This window comes from Epinephelus fuscoguttatus, linkage group LG13 (assembly GCF_011397635.1).
Source record: "Epinephelus fuscoguttatus linkage group LG13, E.fuscoguttatus.final_Chr_v1".
Lineage (NCBI taxonomy): Eukaryota > Metazoa > Chordata > Actinopteri > Perciformes > Serranidae > Epinephelus > Epinephelus fuscoguttatus.
The window spans coordinates 20,701,412-20,721,339 of NC_064764.1; the positions used below are offsets into that span (position 1 = coordinate 20,701,412).

General features: G+C 41.7%; 1 protein-coding gene across 2 annotated transcripts in view; it reads left to right on the forward strand.

The window, feature by feature from the left end:
• The window catches only part of tanc1b (tetratricopeptide repeat, ankyrin repeat and coiled-coil containing 1b), a 129,328-nt gene that overhangs the window by 66,358 nt on the left and 43,042 nt on the right, over nt 1–19,928 (forward strand). For both annotated transcript variants that reach the window (XM_049593992.1, XM_049593993.1), the window contains exons 5-8: nt 847–980; nt 3,244–3,433; nt 7,120–7,449; nt 19,190–19,312. In XM_049593992.1, the coding sequence (XP_049449949.1) occupies nt 847–980; nt 3,244–3,433; nt 7,120–7,449; nt 19,190–19,312 (777 nt within the window). The remainder of the gene's footprint in view (nt 1–846; nt 981–3,243; nt 3,434–7,119; nt 7,450–19,189; nt 19,313–19,928) is intronic.

A 19,928-nucleotide genomic window follows, 5' to 3' on the forward strand; every position in this document is an offset into this window, starting at 1 on the left:
ACATTTTCTTCCTGCTAGTCTGAAAGAAGACATATTATGGAAGCAAAGTAGCTGTAGATCTCAAAATTGACCACTGCTTGAAAAAACAATGTTCTCACCCGGGGTGTCATGCCTTATCTGATTTGCCATACCCACATTTCAGTATGTCATGTATGGATGATAAAATACCTTTTTTGGTTTTAATACATGTAGATGCTGTTGCTTTAGTGTTTTTTTGGGAGGACTTTTATATATGCTAAAAAGACATATAAACAGAAAATAGACTCCGAGTGGTCACTGTCTTGTTGATTGCACCCCAATCTTGAAATTGCTCTCTAAACAAGTATTAAGCTCTGAGAGTGAAGACCGCAGACAGTTTAAGCTGTGTTGGAGAAAGCCCATGTCCACTCATTGATATTCAGAGGCTCTATGAGTGAGAGCTGTAAACAACCAGAAAGCCCTGGAATTGGCACTCGAGGCGTTGCAGGACACACACACACACACACACACACACACACACACACACACACACACACACACACACAGAGTCTCTGGTTTCTTAACAATGCTAGACATTCACATGTATTCAGACTCTTTTTGAACAGAGACACACAAGCCATAGCCCCCACCACACTCCCTCACTCCCTCTCTCTTTTCCTCACTCCCTTGCTCTTCTTTCCTCCCCCTCTCCGGGTCTGCACCACATCAGCAGCAGCTGGAGAGTGCAGCATAGCATTTCAGAGCAGAGCAGAGACGAGGAGGGCAGGGCAGGCAGAGTGGCCCTGTGTGGGCCATCCAGCAGAGAGGGAGAGTCTGCCTGCTAACGTTGAGCACATCTTTCCCTCTCTCTCTCCCTCTCTTCTCCAGAGCTGCAAGCAGAGAAACAACCAAGCTCCTCCTCCCCTGCCACTCAGGAACTGATGACAAGGCTGGGCTTTTTACTAGGAGAAGGGATCCCGGGTACGGCACGCATACCTATGGACGACAAGAATGAAAAGAAGGTATTTCATTTTCTCCCTCCCCTACAACTCCCTCCCTCTTCCAATAGCAGCTGCTGCCACTGCTGCAGCACACAGATAGAGAGATAGAGGAGAGAGTGAAAGGATGAGAGGAGGGAGTTGTGACAGTGTAACAGAAGAATGGATTTTTTTGTTGCAGCTTGATTCATTTTTTTCCCCTGTGCATTATCTTTGGATGGGGATTTAGGAGCACCTCTGGGAATATTTTTTTTTTTTGGCACAACAAACAACGGTAACTGTCAAACTGTTTTGTTTGAGATTTGAGTTAAAAATGTTCTAAAGAAAGTAACTGCATATTTAAAATTGGCTGCATGTGGTTTTATTCTCTCTCCGGTGTGGTGTATGAGTCTCCCAGTAACTTGAGTGCTATTCCAGGGGCTCTTGAGTATGTAACAAGAGTGTCTGAGCCCCGGTCCAGAAATAGTTATGTTAGGTCTGAGCCTCAGTTTGTTTGGCTCTACTAATTAAGATGGGGCAGTGCGAAAGAGCAGAGCCCAGCATGCTACGCTTCCCTCATTCATCTCGTGTCTCAGACACGTTTTAACACTGAGCCGGCAATCCTGGGAACAGGAAAGAGACTTAGAAAGTATTTTATGAATCATGTTTAATAGTTGAAATGTGTGTAGTGTAATGGTTTTAACTCCTGTTTGTGTGTGTGTAGGTGTGTGTGTTTTCAGAGCTCAGCTGGGGAGGACATTATTGTCATCTGCCAGCAATTCTCTTTTCCTCCATACTGCTGTTTTACAACATGTCTTAAACTCAGCATGTTGTTTTTAGTTCTGCTCAACAGTAAATTATTAAATGTCAGTAACCTGTTTGGCTTTTAATGTGATTTGTTGGGTGGCAAGAGCTCTGGGTGCAGCCTTAGGCTGGAAATTACCAGGCAAAAACTACCAGCATGCTGTCACAAAAAGAAACAGGTGGGACTTAGAAATGGGAAATGATATGTCGTTAATATTAGCATTCCACAAGTTGCTAATGACGCCTTGAGCCATGCAATTTCCCTCTTATTTGGCTGTTTGTATTCTCTCAGCATGTCACCGCACAAACATGTAGACATTTAAACAGCAACAGTCAGTACATCTTGATCGACATGTTAGTCCCACTCCTGTCTCAAATTGGCTAAGCACTGGTGAGTCTTACTGTTTTGGGAGATCAGTTGGGTTGAAGAAGAATGAATTGTTTGCAGCAGAAACACTGCTGTAATGTTTTAAGCAGGACAAAGATTTCTATTGTTTAACAAACTAATTTAAAATCACAACATATGTACAGTAAGTACTGTAGTTGTTTGTAGAATGGTCCTCAAACATTTTAGATTATGCAGTGAGTGAAAGAGGCTTTATAACACGTTGGGGATGCTTGGGTTTAGGTATAATGTTAGAAATACTTCGTGATGTTTTGCTGAGATTTTAATTGGAGGACTTTGTTTGAGGCAATGCACAGGCTTGTAGTAAATGGTGCTTGAGAAGCCAACTGTGGGTGAAAGTTCCACAGGCAACAAAATATCTCCAGAAAAGTTGGTGTATTGAGGATGAGGATTGAATTAATTTGACCTGGGCTTATAAGGGTGGTTTTTAATGAGTGTATTATATGTCTGGGGTTGTGTTTGTGGAATAGTAGGACAAGAATGACCTTCTTGAGCTACAGTATATTGTGTGCAATCAGAATACAGTTGAAGGAAGATGGGGAGACAGGACAAACCAGCTTTAATTTGGATCTCTACGGTTGTCAGTTAGCTCAAACAAAGATTCAGCTGCTGTATGGTTGTCGGACAGGCTTGGTGGCGTGCATGAGAAAGGTAGCTATTGTGTCACAACAAAGTAGGGACTTTTTCCCTTGTGAAATTCTCTTCAGGCTTATTTTGGTTCTTCCAGACAGATGAGTGTGTAATTTTCAAGCCTTGCTCCTTTTACAGAACTCATGCCCTTCGGCTTGTGTGTCATGCTCACACGTAAAAGCCTTGTTTATTTGCGAGGGAATTGTTTGCATTGCTTTCACATGATCCAGGTAAATAGGCAATGAACTTGGATCCAATCATTCTTTACAGTTTTCTCAGTACTCCCTCCAAATAAGGCCGGAAAAATATTTTTTGTTGTAGTTATTGCCGCTCATGCTGAAAAAATGTGAACGTGTTGCCAGCTGACAGTTTATATTGGGTTGACTTCATACTTCATTGACATATTTGATTAGTAGAGCACATTCTTGGTGTACCTTAACCCCTTTCCCTGATCTTTCCTTCCCCCAGTGCTCTGTGACTAGCCAGGGTATCAGCCCCTGCTCTACGCTGACCAGCAGCACGGCGTCTCCCAGCACTGACAGCCCATGTTCCACACTCAACAGCACGACCAGCCGCCCACCTCTCAGCCGCTCCAGCCCCTGTGGGACCATCACAAGCCCCAGCTCCACACTTGAGAGCAAAGACAGTGGGATCATAGGTGAGAAATAGCCACCTCCTTCATCATACCTGAATAGCAACGTGTATGGTGGAGTTTTTGACTAATATTTAGCATTATATAGCAATGTTTTTGCAAGCAAATCCCGTTTTCTTTGTGTTTTGTGGTGGATGCAGTCACAATCTTGCCACAGACTTTACGCTGACTGTGGTAATGTGCAGATTGATGTAATAATGGGCCAAGATGGCAGCAAAACAAACAGGTAGCTAGCTATTTGTATTCAAGACAATTATCATAAAGGGACAATTAGCCACAAAATCAAAAACGCAAAAGTTTTCCTCTTATCTGTAGTGCTATCTGTCAATCTGGATTCTTTTGAGTGTTGGAGGTTGTAAAGATGTCTGCCTCCTCTCAAATATATTTTGACTATATGGCACTGGGCTTGTCATTGTCAAAGTGCCAAAAAAAACCACATTTGAAATACTCAACAGCAATGTCTCTTTCCAGAAATCATGACCCAGTTAGTCAAGATAATCCATAGACCTTGTTGTGAGCAGTTTGATGCAGAAACTATTTTCTTTCTACCAAACTACACCTGTCAACTATATCACCACTCAGAAGGAAGGGTGCATCTACTCATGGACGAGAGGCTTGTACTCGTGACAGCGCAAAATGTAAATCTCAATGGTGTCCTCCTCGGCTGTTTTGTAATGTTAGTTAGCCCAGTGGTGATAGATGAGCTTGCAGTAAATGCACACTCTATGTATTTTTTGCCACTTTGAGTACCATAAGCGGAGTACCATCTAGTTCCATCGTATTGGAGAGAAGGCAGACATCTCTACGGTCAATATCTCCAACATATTTAGAAGGTCACGCCAAAACAATCTAGACTGATAAACATCACTACAGGTAAGAGGGAAAAAAAACATTTTTATTTTTTTTTAAATTTTAGGGTGAACTGTTCCTTTAAATTGGAAAAGATGAAACAGAACTAAAGCATTCAACAGACATTCACGTGTGAACCCAAATAACATAAAGCAAGATATAGAATGTCTGTCAGATAACCTCAAACTGACTTCTCTGTTGGTTAAAACCACCTGTGGTGCCTTTGCCAAAATAGTCAGCAGCCATGCAAGGAATGCCAGTGATGAGCCAAGTCAGCTGCAGATACCAGGCACAGGGAATCAATAGCAGAGTTAGGAGCGTGAGTAGCCCATATCAGAGTAATAACAGAAAATGGCAGCTTACCAGTGGCTACATCAGTTGCTGGGTTTGATAAAATTTAAAAAAAATAAAAAAAAAAAAATAAAAAAAAATATATATATATATATATATAGGTAATATATATACATATGCTCTGCTGACCTCTTAGTAATCTTTTTTGGCTTTTATGCTGCACAGCACAACTGACAGCACAGATTTATCTGCACACACTTTATATATTCTTATCAAATATTACAGTATTTCCCATGAAACTCTTCTATTTCTAATTTGCAATCTGATCGGAGTATCACCACCACTTAATGATTTAGACCAGGAAAGTCTCACCTGCGTCATGTCCCTCATTCATCATTTTCTTAAAGCTTTTGGATGTTTTTGTGGAACTGAATAGCATTTGTGACAGGTTGTATTCATCCTCTACCATGTGTCAGTTTTCAGCGTGTATTGAGCCGTTCTGGTATAAGAGAGCATTGAGGTGACAGTTGCCACAGTTTAACGTCGTATTGTATCTCTAGTAATGGCCCTGTAAGACATCTGGGGATTTACACAAGCTGACAGGAATACGACGTAGTCTATTGATACATTAATCCGTCTGCTGTTCCTACTCACAAACCTTCCGGTGGCTTTACAAATGTTAGAGATTCATTCTGAAAATGGCTTTTGAATTTTTGTAGTGGGAATTCAATAGCAAGTTCTAAGTGTATGATCCTGCCGTTATCCTCAGTTGAACTTAAATCATTTCTGAGGAGAGATTTTGGGGGAAGTTAATATCCTCGCATGAACTAACTAGATTATTACACATTTTATGCCTGTTTAGGTAACTGATTGACATGATTGTTCTGCAGTAGATAGCAATGCATGCCAACACCAGATACAAGACAACAGTTTGGATTACCACTACTGCAGGGTTGACGTAACTGATTGCCATGAGTCAGTCATTCTGTCCCCCCAGAGCAATATCAAAGCTAGCTGCTAAATAATTTATGGAAGCTCTGATATAGTATCCTACAGCATTAAGCATCGACATGCTGCCACCCAGGATGAGACAAGGAGTAATGTCGCATGTGTTGTGGTCTGTCTTATCGTTAAACTACTTTGCTTTTGTCAAATCGAAATTTATTTTGTGAGAGAAAGACACGATGTGACGTTGGTCTACCCACCCGCCCTGATCAGACTGTGCAGGCACGGACGAGAACAAAGCTATGTTGTGTCCACAAGTCAGATTCCAGCCGGTGATTAATGTTGCCTGCTCTTTGAGGTTTGACTCTGAGTCTGATTTCAAAAGCACATTAATTTGGCTTTGTACTGCGTTAAAAGCTCCTTGGTGGAATTGGGGAGATTTTGCAATGTCTTAACATTTACAAAATAGCTCCCTGAGGAGTTTCTGCATGAGGCTCCTGCAGAAGGACTTTTAACAGCCCTGCAGCAATGACCATTACCAGCTCTTTGTATGGTAAAGTGACACACTCACTATATGCTTAAATTAATAAATAATGATGTATTCATTGCCAGGTGCTGTAGTTCAACAAGTAAGCAATCACTGTAATCTCTTCTACTACTAAAATCTGTGATGATGGCTAATGCCATGCTTAGAGCATGCTGCTGTCATGAATTACTTCATATTTGCAAAGGTACAGTACAGGAGTCAAAGGGGCCAGGATGTGTTGTATTCAGTGCTAATTTTTATGACCGTTTTATTTGATTAAAACTATACTAAAATAGTCAATAAAACTTTAGGTTGGCTGAATATGATAAAAACTAGCAAGCACATTTGACACAGGACCAGACTAAATAAAAAAATAACTGCCAAAATTAACACTAGTTATATTAATATTAGTGATGATGCAACATGCTGCTGCATTATGAAATCCAGATTAGGAGTGTGTGATGCAAACGCAGCCAGCTGGCCAGTCAGTCCCAGTCCTCTGACTGTTCTGATGTTTCTGTATCCAGCTGCAGCCCGTGTACCTTTGGCCCTTCACTCATCTTTTAGGCCCGTAATAGATGGCTGGGTCGGCCTGAGGGAGGATTAAAGGATTTGTTGTCATGTTAGCAAAACACCTGTCTGAACCCAAAATACTGAAGGTAGTTTTAAACACTAGCTCTTCAACGTTACATTTTCATATATTTAAGTGTGAGTTTTGTGTCGTAGCACAGCAGCCAGTTGGTGTTTATGCTGTATTATATTGGATCCTTCAACTGATGATCTGTGAAAACAACAAAAGACATTCGAAGAGTCTGGGCTGAGGAAATGAATTCAAGACCATGCCATCATGTCTTTCCAGTTTTCATTAGTGCATGCAGACTGTCTGTGTAAGTATGAAATCAGGTGGTGAACAGTGTTGATAAGGGCAATGAGGAAAAGCAGGGAGTTATTCAAAGTTAAAAGTTCCATTACAGCTCAGTATCTCATTAAAGATGAAGACAGATAAATGTTCATGGCACACAAAGAGCGTCTTACCTCCCTCGCTCGCTCTAATTCCCTCTCTGTTTTCATCTCCCCCCAGCCACCATCACTAGTTCTTCGGAGAATGATGACCGCAGTGGCTCCAGCCTGGAGTGGAGTAAGGATGGCAGCCTGAGAGGCAGTGGGCGCCATGGCCTGGCACAGAGTGTGCGGGCTGACACCTGCTCTCCTGTGGCCGAAGAAGACTCCAACAGTGCCACAGCAACGCCAGCAGACACCCCATCCAGGACAGACCAACAGCAGCAGCAGCAGCAGTCCAACACATCAGCAGGGGCCCCACAGCCTCCAAGTCACTCACCCGAAGGACCCATTCCATACCCTTCACAGACATCTTCTTCTCTCATGATGCCGAGGCCGAACTCTGTTGCAGGTAAGAGCCCTTTTTTCTGAGCCCTTGACATCTGGATGTCTTCTGTGATGAGGAGGGAAAGGCATGAGTCTGTATACCCTCCCTCATTGACTGTGTGCATACATTTAGCGTTACATGAAACATTTTCCTCAACTTTCTTCTCGTCGCCTAGTAACCTTTGTTATGCTGACAGTAAAACTCCGACTCTGCGCTCAGGTGTCTCACTGCATTACATTGCCAGTCAGTTCAAGATTGTGACGCTATGATATGACCAGTGCCTGAGGCTGACAAGTTTGGTGTCAATTCTAGTATAAGCAAGTGACAGACACCGACAGGAAAAAAGCATGTGTAGACATAAAGGGAACAAGCTGTTTTTCAGAAGCCAGGTTGTGCTTTTCAACGACGATCAGGGTATCAAGGCAGCAGTTTGGGATTAGGCAGCTGTTGTATGCTGTGCCTCAGCCCTGCCTGCCATGTCAGACCTAAACGCAAACCACTGTCTGGCTGATCTGTTCTGCATTCCTGCCCTGGAAACTCCCTGTTATGGCTCGGCTCGCCATATCCACACAGCTGTCACAGTTGTTGATATCCCTTCATAGCCCCCTTTTCCCCCTCTGTCTTTCCCCCCTTTTCCCTTCCTAGATCTCCCCCACACTGCCTGCCTCTGTTTTTGCTGTTGCTGGCTTTGACCTTGGCCCTGTTGTTGTAACTCACGCAGCCGAAAGTTTTACATCTTCCTTTAAAACTAGAGTCCATAGCCGAGTTGAGAAGTTGATGCAAAGACCAACAAAAACCAAGCCCTCACTGAATGCCATGGATGAACGAGTATTTGAGAACATCATTTTCAGCTCTGTTCCCCCCTTAGGATTAACTAAAGACAGTTTGTTGGATTTGAATGTGTAAGTAAACTGTGAAATCACAAGCAGTGTAGTCTGCAGCTCTACCTACAGCCACATGCTGTTTATACTCCATACCCAGGGGAACATGCTCCACGTGCTTGACTTGACTGTAGACACTAGAAATGACAGCAATATAAAGATGAGTTAAATGTTTGCTTGTCACAGCTGTGTCAGGCTACAGCGCGAGTTGTGTGTAACTCTATTTTAGGGAAGATGAAGATTATACCGAGGTGAGGGTAACACCGTTTGAAGAGCAGATGAACTTTGTCACATGGCATTGTACAAGTAGACAACTTCATTGGTGAGGTGAAATCACAGGAAATTGCAAAGGCAAGGGCAGGCTGTGCAGAATTGGGGAAAGAAGCATATAAACGTAAGTGTACTCAGGTCAGACCAGTAGCCGAGATGCTGATAGGTTAAAAAAAAAAAAACCTTTTAGACTGAGACAACAAATAAAACACTAGAATTCAGACTGAGATCAGACAGCGCAGTAAATCGCTCAGCATGTGAGTATTTGTGTTTAGCTGGGAGATTATGGTCAGATTTTGTTGCTAAGGAGCAGACAGGGTGAAAAGAGTTTTACCCATTTCACCTGGATACCACAGCTGCCAATGTGTTCAAGATCAAATGCTTTATTGCTGTAAAATATGCCTCCCTTGGGTTTGACCTTGATGAAATACAGTAGCTTTTCAGTTGTGTCTGCTACTTCTACAGTGTGTTTTTCTTCTATTTGATGACATCTAGCTCAGGTTTCTGTTGCGTTTGAATGCACCTATTGTGAGTCGCCTTAGACAAAAGTATGTGCCAAATGAATCTAATGTAATGTAAAGGTGCCATGTTCATCTCAACGCCTTGACAATTTGCAACAAGTAGCCCATTTATCCACCGAAGGTAGTGTTATTTGGTTTGTTAATACTGTCCTTGCTGGATACATTATGAAGAGAATATGATGGAGTAGGTTTAAGAGATGGAAGCAGGATAAATTATACATGGTTGATGCATAACCTGCTGTCAGACATAGAAGACATGTCATAGCTTATGTTTGGATTTCACATACTGTGCACTGCTTTTGCACATGACTTTGATAATGTTTCTATTTCTTTGCCCGTGTAAACAAATTGATACACGGAATTGTGCTGTTCAATGGCCATTTGATTGTTCGATGAGTCCATACCCTTTTACATCTCATCATTATTTTGTTGCTGACATAAACCTCAGCGGTGCAGACACACACCGACTCATAAAGCCAACAGAGCAGGAAATATTTGACTGTTTATGTGTGTTGCATTGCGTGTGAGTGCCAGTCGCCTCGTCTCCCCGTGTGCTCCAGGAGTTTATTGGCTGATGTCATAGTTATGCAGCGTTGCCCTCTAGGGTCCGGCAGAATTCACACCTCAGATTTTACGCTGTGTGGCAAAGCCCTGAGAGAGGACATCAAGGACATGGTGAGACAACTTCATTTATGGCCCAGACCAATTTATGTCGGTGTCACGGTGTGCCAAGGACAATACGTCTTTTCAGTTGGTCCGCAATGAAATTGTATTCAATAAAAAGATCAATGATTCTAAACAAGCAAATCCCGAAGCAGAGAGGAGTAAACGGATGAGATACCGTTGTACAAAAGGAAGAAATATGTATGCATCATTAGCACATTGTGTGTGTGTGTGTGTGTGTGTGTGCAAAAACCTTGGTGACTGTTTTCAGTTGTGTGGTTCTGTATGCCAGCACATTGGATAACGAGGTGTCTGCTGTGGACAGGTAGCGAGCAATACTTCAGATCATAGCAGATAAATGATCCCCCCCTTTCCCTAAAAATTGCTCGGGTTGAAAACCATTATTTTTTTATTCCATATTCTAAGATTTTTATTCAGTAAACTTGCAATCCATACTCTTGGGATGAGAGTCAGCAGTTCGCTTTGCTTGAAAACGCTGGATTGCTCCCTTTGGGTTAGGAGCAACTTCTGCTCCAAATGAGGTCAAGTATCTCAGGGTCTTGTTGACAAGTGAGAGTAAGATGGAGGATGAGTTCCACAGGAGGATTTGTGTGGAGTGGTAAGTGATGCAGACCTTACACTAGACTGTTACAGTGAAGTGGTATGAGGCAGAAAGGAAGAGATCTCTCTTTTACACTTATCTACACTCCAAGTGACACCTATGGTCATGAGCATAGTTGTAACCGAAAAAGTGAGATCTCAGATACAACCAACCAAAATACTTTTTTATTTTTCTGCTGGGTGTCTGGATGCACCCGTAGGCACAATATGAGGTGTTTGGGACATGTGAAAGGAAGTCTGAGTAGCTGTCCCTTGAAGCTAAAAAGAGGCAGTTAAAGTTGTTGGGGCATCTCTGGAGGCGTCCATGAGGCATTCAAGTATGTGGAGACTCTGAAGTGGACTCAGAGCATGCTGGAGGGATTTTGTATCCCACATGGTCTAGAAACACCTCAGGATCATCCAGGAAGAGCTGGAGTGTGTGGCTGTGATGAACCATTATGTAGGAGGGATGGATGAATGGATCAATATATTGCATCTGTATCTGTGTTTTTATGTCTGTATCGATTGACTAAGCAATGGAATATCGAGTTAACAGCCAGTCAACAGAAAATATGTAGTTGCTGTGAGCTACAGCACAAAGGCCAAATTTCTAAGAGGCAACGTATTTTCACCATCTGTCTCATGCCAATCAGCAGGTTCATAGCTGTGCCCCTAGAATGCTAACTATGTATGTAGAAGGAATGTTCGCATATTACTGAGAAATGTCATTTGCACTGCCTTGGTGAATACACACACTCATACTTGTGGCTAGCGTGTCCCCGGGCTGCTGTGGGAACTCAAGCAGCACTGTGTGGAGCCTGCATGTGTTGTGGCAAGTTGCACAAATGTTGGCTTGCACCACCTGTCACCGCCAACAGAGCTGAATTCAGATGTCTCTTTAGGAGCAGTCTGTAATTGTATCATTAGTTGTTAGTCTAAGGAACTGTGTTAGCCACCATTCTCCATAGAAAATACTTTTTTTTGCCAATTCTCATAAGGCAGCCTTAAAAAGCTGTCACAATGGCAACCCCAACAGCCACCACAGACATTTATCATCATTTAATGTCAAAATATACCCTGTTTTGAAACTAATAGCTCACCACATGTAAGAACTGTGTGGGATACATAGAAGGCCAGAGAAATGTGGTTGACTATATTTTCTGGGCTTCTCTGTGTTTTCAGAAAACCTATAAGGGACAAAAATATTCTCATATCCTTGCAGAAAACAATCCTTATTCATTTAACCTCAACAACACAGTCAAGTATTAAATGTCGGCTGATACAGCTCTCATCTAACAGGAATATAAATGGCTGTTTTAACTATGATTCAGTTTGATATACAGTATCTAATTCAGTAAAATCTGATCCAAGACTATTGGATTCTAATTCTAATTACTTTCCAATATGGTGCAGTTTTATTAAATGTGTACAAATTCAGTAAGTACCAGTCTAAATTGTTTAACCATTAAATAAATGTGCAATAATGCAAGTCAAGTTAAGTGAACAATGTGCCTCAGCATGACTGTCTAACTGTTACAGAGAGAAGAGCAGGCATGAGATGGTATGACGATTTCATGTCATGATTATCCTGGCCAAAAGTAATTGTAATTAACACCATTATCCCGATAATCATCAAAATATGCGTACAACTAAAAATAACGGCACTAAAACTTACCAGAATCACTTTACCTTACATTTAGAAAAGAAACAGATATTTTTATTGCATGACAGAAGGACATACATCTTATTTTAGTGATTGTCTTCAGGCTTTTCAGCCATCTAAAATGGCATCATATCTTTCAATATGAAGTATGCAGATACTTGATCAAGATCTTTAGTGTTTTTGAGGTTGGTGCATATGCAGCCTGTTTTTGTAGTGTCACTTAACCCTGATGATGGAAACTCACCACAATCAACTTGTGTTTTTTATTGCAATCAGAGATTAAATCTTATATCATCATGTTCCTAGAAGACAGTATGTTTAAACAGAAGTAAAGGCTGAATATATTTTTGTAACTTGGTTATCTCTGTCTTTTTGTATGAAAAAATATCTCCTGCATTTTGTGCGGGACAATTTTTAAGGTGTTTAATGATTTTAGTGTGATCAGTGTTCACCTCATATTTCAGTCTGAGCAGTCAGGTAGTGTGTTCCATGGCTCCGGTGTCGTTATCATTACTTGCAATCCAGCATTTTAGAAAATACAAATGAGTCTTGTAATTGATGTCATGCTGGATTTCACCTGTAAGTTCTTTTCTTTAAGTGCTCGACACATTAACAACACCAACCTTGAGTCCACACTGAAGCTTTCAAATGTCAGACTTTGCGGCACCCATCAAAGTTTGTGCATTTAAAAACATAGTTTGTAAAATGGTTGACAACATTTCATTTCATTCATCTTGCACTCTTTGCCACCTTCACCCTTTAATATACTTAGGTAATAAGAATTCTATTTTTGAGTCATTCTTGCTAAGCTTTTTAAAAACGATTACAGAGTCAAAGGGCCATATTAGTTGTGGCTACTGAAATTCCATGGTTTTGAAATCTTAGCTTGAGCTGCTTGTGGTCGGGTTTCTCGGACTGAGTTAGGGTCACTGTGGCTCAGGAATGGTGCTACAGTGCATCTGTGGTGTTTTGCTATTCAACAGGGCTTTGTGGTCTGAGCCATGTTGAGGTACGGTACACACTCAATTGTTTCTACTCCAAACTCCTCTGCTCCTCTGGAAAAACTCATGCTCTGTGATAATGGATCCAAGATCCTTTGTTAGACTGTGTCTTGACTTCAATCTCTGGACTACTGACAAGCAACTTTTAGGATATGTTGTTCCTTTCAACATTGACAAGGTAAGGTTTGAGTAGAGCTCACATCTGTGTTTTATTAGATGGACTGAAGTCATCTCCACCTGGTCCATGTGAGCACAATCTGTGACTCAATGATGTTTGCACAGGTCAGACAGTAATTTTCTCAAATTAAAAACTCATGTCTGTCAGTACTGCAGCATGAAGGTTATGACTTTTTAAATTCAATATGCTGTAGTCTCTTTGTAGCACCGGAGCAGGAAGGCATTTAACTGTTTTATCTGATATAATGTAAGCTCATGTCTTCTCTTGTGGTTTTTCGAGACAAGATTGTCTCCTGTAATTTTTGGATCGTTTCAACCTGTTCTTGTCGATGTTTTGTGATGTCTTCAGGTAGCCATAGAATTCTCCTCCGCCTCTAGCTTTATGTAAAGATTGATCTGTTCAGTTAGAGATTGAAAAGAAAGCAGAAAGGAAACAGATAGCCCATTCATATCGTCTGGCTTTCTCAAAAGGTCACAGTGGCATCCTTTAAAATGTCCACGCTCAGAGAATTGTTGGTGCCTCTGTGTGTCACAGCAGGAGCAAAATAAAAACCTTTGCTGAGATCAATTTGCTTCAGTTTTGAGGAACCATTTAAAATTCTGCTCAGTGGCAATCCATTGACAGATCAGAACTTGCCAAATGCCTAATCTCAAAGGGACAATGTGCTAGCTAACTACCCTCTGCCACCACAGAGCCATCTGGCTATTTTTGACTGACAACCCCCCACTGTTGAGAATTATGTAATATGTGTTAAGGAACCATGCAACTGTTGTGATAGCATGAATATCTTAATGTCCAAGGTCTCTTTTCTTCGTAGCTATGGCTTCTGGAGTTTTTGCGGGGAGGTATGTCCTCTATATCCTGCTCCGATTTATATAAATTCAGTTTATAGTTATTTCATACACTGTCCGCACTCAAGGATGTGTATAAGGATGTTTATGATGTGTATGCTTTTTAGCAAATCTAGCAGCCTGACTGTGTCTGTCAGTAGGTTGGTTGGCTGGTTCACCACTTTGGTGCACACTGACATATCTCAAGAACTATTTGATGGAATACCATGAAAGTTTGTACAGAAATCCATATGTTTGCCTCAGGGTGAATTGTAATAACTTTGGTGGTCTCTTAACTTTATATGCAGCACGATCATCCGATCAACTTTTTAATTTATGATTATTATTTCATAGTTTGTTTTAGAGCTGGGCAAAATGTCAATATCGCATTATGAGACTAGATTTTGTCTTGATTTTGGATGTCGTAATATCATAAATGTTATCTTTTCTTGATCTGAAGGCTTCATTACAGTAAAGCGATGTATGAAATTCTGAGACTGTTCTAGCTGTTCTGTTATGTATCTTTACCCACTAAGTCACTATGGTGAATCAGAATCATTCTAAATTGACAGGCTCCTGCCCGCTATTTGCAATCAGCACTCTGCCACACCCCCATTTCTCTATATAAGGAAAATGGGTTGCCTAGAAGTGTATCTTTAAGTTGTTGCTAAGCACTTATAAGGCCCTGACACACCAGTGTCAGCCCGTCACTTAGCGTCTTTGAATGTCTGGCAGTGGGAAACAGCTGATAAGCTGTTCATCACTCTGCTTCAAACATGTTCAGACATGTCTGTCTCTGATGCGCTCTCTCCTGAAGTCACCGGCTGCACTCTCTTCCACCAAAGCTAGATGTGCCATCTTAACACATGCTTAGAGGTAGATCAGAATCTTTTAGGCTACCCGGGATGCATGTTAATGATGGTAATAATAATTTCAGGGCACTAAAAATTGATGAGCGTACACATCATTACCGGCAGATTCAATACAAAATGAAAACCAAAACCGTTACATTTCAATATGGATATTCTCATGTACACCATTGTAAGCTGGGTCTGGGACATTGGATTTTATAGTCAGATATTTTAATTATGACAATAACTGATGAGGATGAAAGGGTGTCAGATAAGTGCATGCATTACTAAAGGAACAAATATTGCCTCTTAAAGCCTTTTTTTAATAGATATGATTATATGCTTTGTGTTTAGTCAAAAGATGTGTTTATATTTTCTAATATTGCCAGGCCTTCATAATTTGTGCATACGCATGGTCTGAGCCAGTTCTGAATTTGTCTGCGGAGTTTCAACAAATTCAGGTATGAAAATGTTGCTGAATCCCAGATAAATGCATACAGTAAACGTTCGTACGCACGGTTTGAGCACAGATTTGAGCACTGTTTATAAATGAGCAAAGAAAACTGTGCTAAGGAGCACATTGGTGCTTTAAACCAAATGTTAGCAGGTTTAAAGCACCAATGTTTTCTTCAGTAGAGTCTTCCTTACGCTGAGTTGAATCACTCAGGTAGTTTATACTCATGCTGTGCACCACTCCAAACAAGATTTACAATTCAAAAGGTTCGTTCAGGTTAAGGTTAGAGTTGGTTTTGGGCCAACAGTGGGGGCAGCGTCTGCCAAACCCAGTGATGTAGGCAAGCTTGTCTTAGGGCAAGAGAGACTCCAGTGCATGCTGCAGTGGGAAAACAGTGTTTCATAATCAAAGCACAGCACTGGAAATTTGATACACAAAAACATGGCGAACTTCTTTTACATATTAATTTTTTACGAAAGTGGACCATTGCAGCTAGAGGAATTTCAAAGTTTCCATGGTAACAAGCCAAATTTGCGTGCAGGCCACTTAAAATTCCACTTTGCCTTAGTCATCTTAAGCTAAAGCAATACTGACTTAACAGGTCAGAGAAGGACTGGAGCAGGAGAAGATGTTGAAGTGTTGAGTACAGACAATTCACCATCACCTTCTCAAACACAGTTATCACTAATAAAGACAGGTGGATGGCACTTGAGTATTATTTTTTAAACCGGTCTTCTCTCTCTATCTTATTGTAACAAATTTCTTTTAGCAAGATTTCCAGGATCATAGTTCCCATCTCTGACACAACACTTCTGTCTGTTTACTGTGTGATTTTCAGATACTTAGGTAAATATTATGACTAATTGATATCAAGATTATGCTGAGATATTTATCACAGTAATAATTTGTCCCTGTCGCCCCCACACTTATTACAGTGGGCATCAGTATTCCAACTGTGTCATAGCAGCCTCTTTCTGCCTTCCATTTTAGAGAGAATTTGCAGAACTTCCAGCCTCACTCTGAAAACTGTCTTTCACTCTTACTCATACAATGTCTCACAGTGGTTACAATGAACTCTTGCAACTTGAAAAGGCAAAAAGGTGGGCATGCTGATGGGAATACTGATTGTATCCATTGGTAAAGAGGAAAGTGGAGTCAAGTCAGGGCGAGAAGGGGGGGCAGCGGTTGGAGCGGAGAAGCTCAGCCCTCTTCTCTGTTCTGTCATGGGAAACGCTGAACTGAAGGTTTCAAAGGGCAGACCTGCTTGAGGAGAAAAGAATTTTCATCAGAATACAGTCTGACACATTTGTACAGCTTCAAAGTCACTGCAAGCACAGACTTCAAGGTATCATATGTACGTTTTATCAATGAGCAGAGACGTGCAAGAATAGGAAGGAATCTGGAGACTGAGGGTAGAAAAAAGAATTGAAGAGGGGGATTTGAGGGATATGAAGGCTTCCTGTGGGAATTCTTGGCCTTGAAAGAATTGTGGATAACAGGAGATATGACTTAACAAAAAGGCAAAAAATGGCTATGGTGCAGGATGCATTATCACAGACAGGAATGAAGGAGTGTGTGCATTAAAACTACTTAAGCAAGTCAAACCGAGTATTACCTCCAGCCTTACCTTATTGGACCCATGGGCAATAAGATGAGCCTGGTGCAGAATGAGGTTCAGTGTGGCTTTTGTGTTTTCCACTAAAGAAATCATAGGGAGAAGGGGGAAAAACAGACCTCGTCTTTTTGTCCACGTGTCATGATTTGCTGCATAGAGTTGATTTTCTGTCCATCCCCTCTCTCTTTTCCTCTGTTCACACATCTCCCCTGCTGCCCCCCCCCCCCAGTATCTGTGCCATTTTCTTTCATGTACGTATTTATAATTCTAGTGCTTTTTCTACCTCTTTTTTCTTTTTTTGCCTGCCTTTCTCTTATCCCTCACCCCACTCCAGCCAGGATCTTTGATTAATACTACAGTAGCTGCCCATTACAAACTGTAATCAGCCACCGGAGACTAAATCTTGTGGTTTTCCATTTATTCTTCCTCTAATTCACTACTCTTTTACACTTTGCTGCTTGCTTGCCAATTTGTTTTTGTGTGTGTGTGTGTGCGCAGATGCATGCAGCACATGGACAGAGGTATATGCGTGTAGGCAGCATGACACTCTCCTGGAAAGCGTTGCATTCATTTAGCAAGTGCCCTAATGCTGTGGATGCTGTGACTGGCTGAGCGCTAGAGAGGCGGCAGCCAAGCCCTCTGCTCAGCAGCTGAATGCTGCCAGTGTGCCTGCATGGGAGCACTGGGGCAGAGGAATCGCTTTTGTGCCTCTGGTGAGCTCATCCACTGAGAGCACTCTTCAGAGATTTAGGTGAGGGTCTGCACCCTGCCTACTTGCCTGTATGCCAGCCCAAGTGTCTTCCACACTGGGGACAAGGGGAGGCCTTTGAGTATCCCCACTGTCTTCCTTGGCTCTGCTGGTGGATGTAAGTAGCTGTTCAGTTTAGCTTTAGGATCACGTTTGCTTAAGTACTTGCACCGTATTACTCTGCACTCACTGACTTCGGATATTGTGTTTGCCTTTCTTGATATCTTTGCTTTGGTATAAGTTCAGCTTTGTCCATCATAGTTAATGGTGAAAGTACCTTCCTCTGCAGTGAAAGTAACCACGAGGGCCTTCTTTTATTCCTGTCAGCGTTGTATTGATGGCAGCTTCCTCAGTTACACAGTTGTCAGCAGACGGGTCTTAATTAGTGGGACATTCCAGAGAGTAAGTTAGCGACCAAGTGCGGGGAGAGAGGGAGTGAAAAGAAGAGTTGAGTGTTTGTGACAGTCTCTCCCAGCTGAGGCTGATGGAGTAGAAAGCAGAGGCTTTGATTCTGCTCTTAAACAGGGCCAAGAGAGCACAGATCACCATGGTGATAGCATTGTTGAACAGTGAACAGCAATTGGAAGAGAGACCTTGATGCACTATGCACATCTTTATTATGTTTACAGACCATGTCTCATACTCCAAGCAGGAAGTTGAATTGCGTTGTAATCACTGGCTCATCAAGTAGTTCATCTGCAGAGTTTTGTTTCAGCAGGGGACCTCCTCCACTTGGCAGTTGAAAACATCTCCTGCTTTGAGACTGATACTAAAAGATAAGGAATTGAGGAAAAATCCAACAACATTTAGATAAAGCGTTCCTTCAAACATTCACATTTCTTCTGTGTCCATTATGTTTTAAGCTGTTGAAAGATAAGCCTATAGTAGAATACTACGAGTATAACATTAACAGTTATTTGGATAGTATTTTCTATTGCATCAAGTAATTATATATATATTTTTTTGCTCTTTTGTGGTGCTCAAGTTACAGTGAGATGTCTACAAGGAGACTGACAGTAATGAATAATTTCTAAGCAGTATAGCAGCGAACTTGTAAAGTGGAACATTTCTATAGCTTTCCCCAATTTGTAATTCCCTCTGTATTTTTAAGAAAGGTGAAAGTAATCTGTCCTCTTTGTACTCCCCAGCGGGGGTGTTTGTGGGGACAGACCTCTCACTGCTATATTGTGTGTAGCTGTCAGCTCAAATCAAAGAAAAAGGGAGCATTGCTCTCTTGACTTAAGGATACTGTTATTCTTTCTGCAACAGTATACTGGTACCTGCACACAACGCCGCAAGCAAACTGCAAATGTCAGAGCGCACCGGCTTGCCTCTTCTTTGCTCATCTTCTCTCAGAGATGCCAAACGCGCCAGAGCATCTTTCTCATGTGTGTTTCTGTCTTACTCTTTATAGTCAATATGACAAATACACTCAAGATGCATCAAAAAGTCTGCTTCACTCTCTCTTTATTTCTGTCTCTGTCTACAGCAACCAGTTCCACAAAGCTGGAAGACCTGAGCTTTCTTGATGAACAGCGCAACACCCCCCTGCGGACATCCATTCGCCTTCCCTGGCATAATACAGGAGGAAGGCCACCCCAGGACTCTAAAGGTGACTGCACGATGCATTACTGCTGTAGATACAAATGTTGCAAGCAAATAAATTTACTAGCCAATCTTTTTATTTTGAGATAGTGACAATAGGCTTTTTCGGACCAAACCGTTCTGGAGACTTCCTGAAATGAACTGCCTGCTGGCAAGCTTCCTCAAGAACTACATACCTTCAAGGTTTTTTTTTTTTTTTCCTGTTTGCATTTGCATTGCTAATAGCAACGCTGAGGTGGTGTGCTGCAAGCCAGCAGTGGTTTGTATAGCAACGTCACTTTTGTTTTAGCTAGTCAAAATCACTCATCTAGCCCTTTTACAGAGGAGATGCAATGACATGCCACCAGGGAATACAGCCTTTCTCCACCCATGCAGTGCTCAAACATCATTCAAAAATATGCGCTAAGTTTTAAAGAGAGACTGAATAAAAAGGAGATGAATAAAAAGAAGTAACCACTGTAACTGTCACTGGCATCTATGTTGCTTTCTATTGTTTACTAACTTGTGTCCTGGCGCATCCCTGTCGTCAGACGTGACACACTAGGAAAAACAACCAGAAAGGCATACTCATCTGCTGCAGAGCCATATACCCAGCTCTTGTCTACTGGCAATGGGAAATGAGT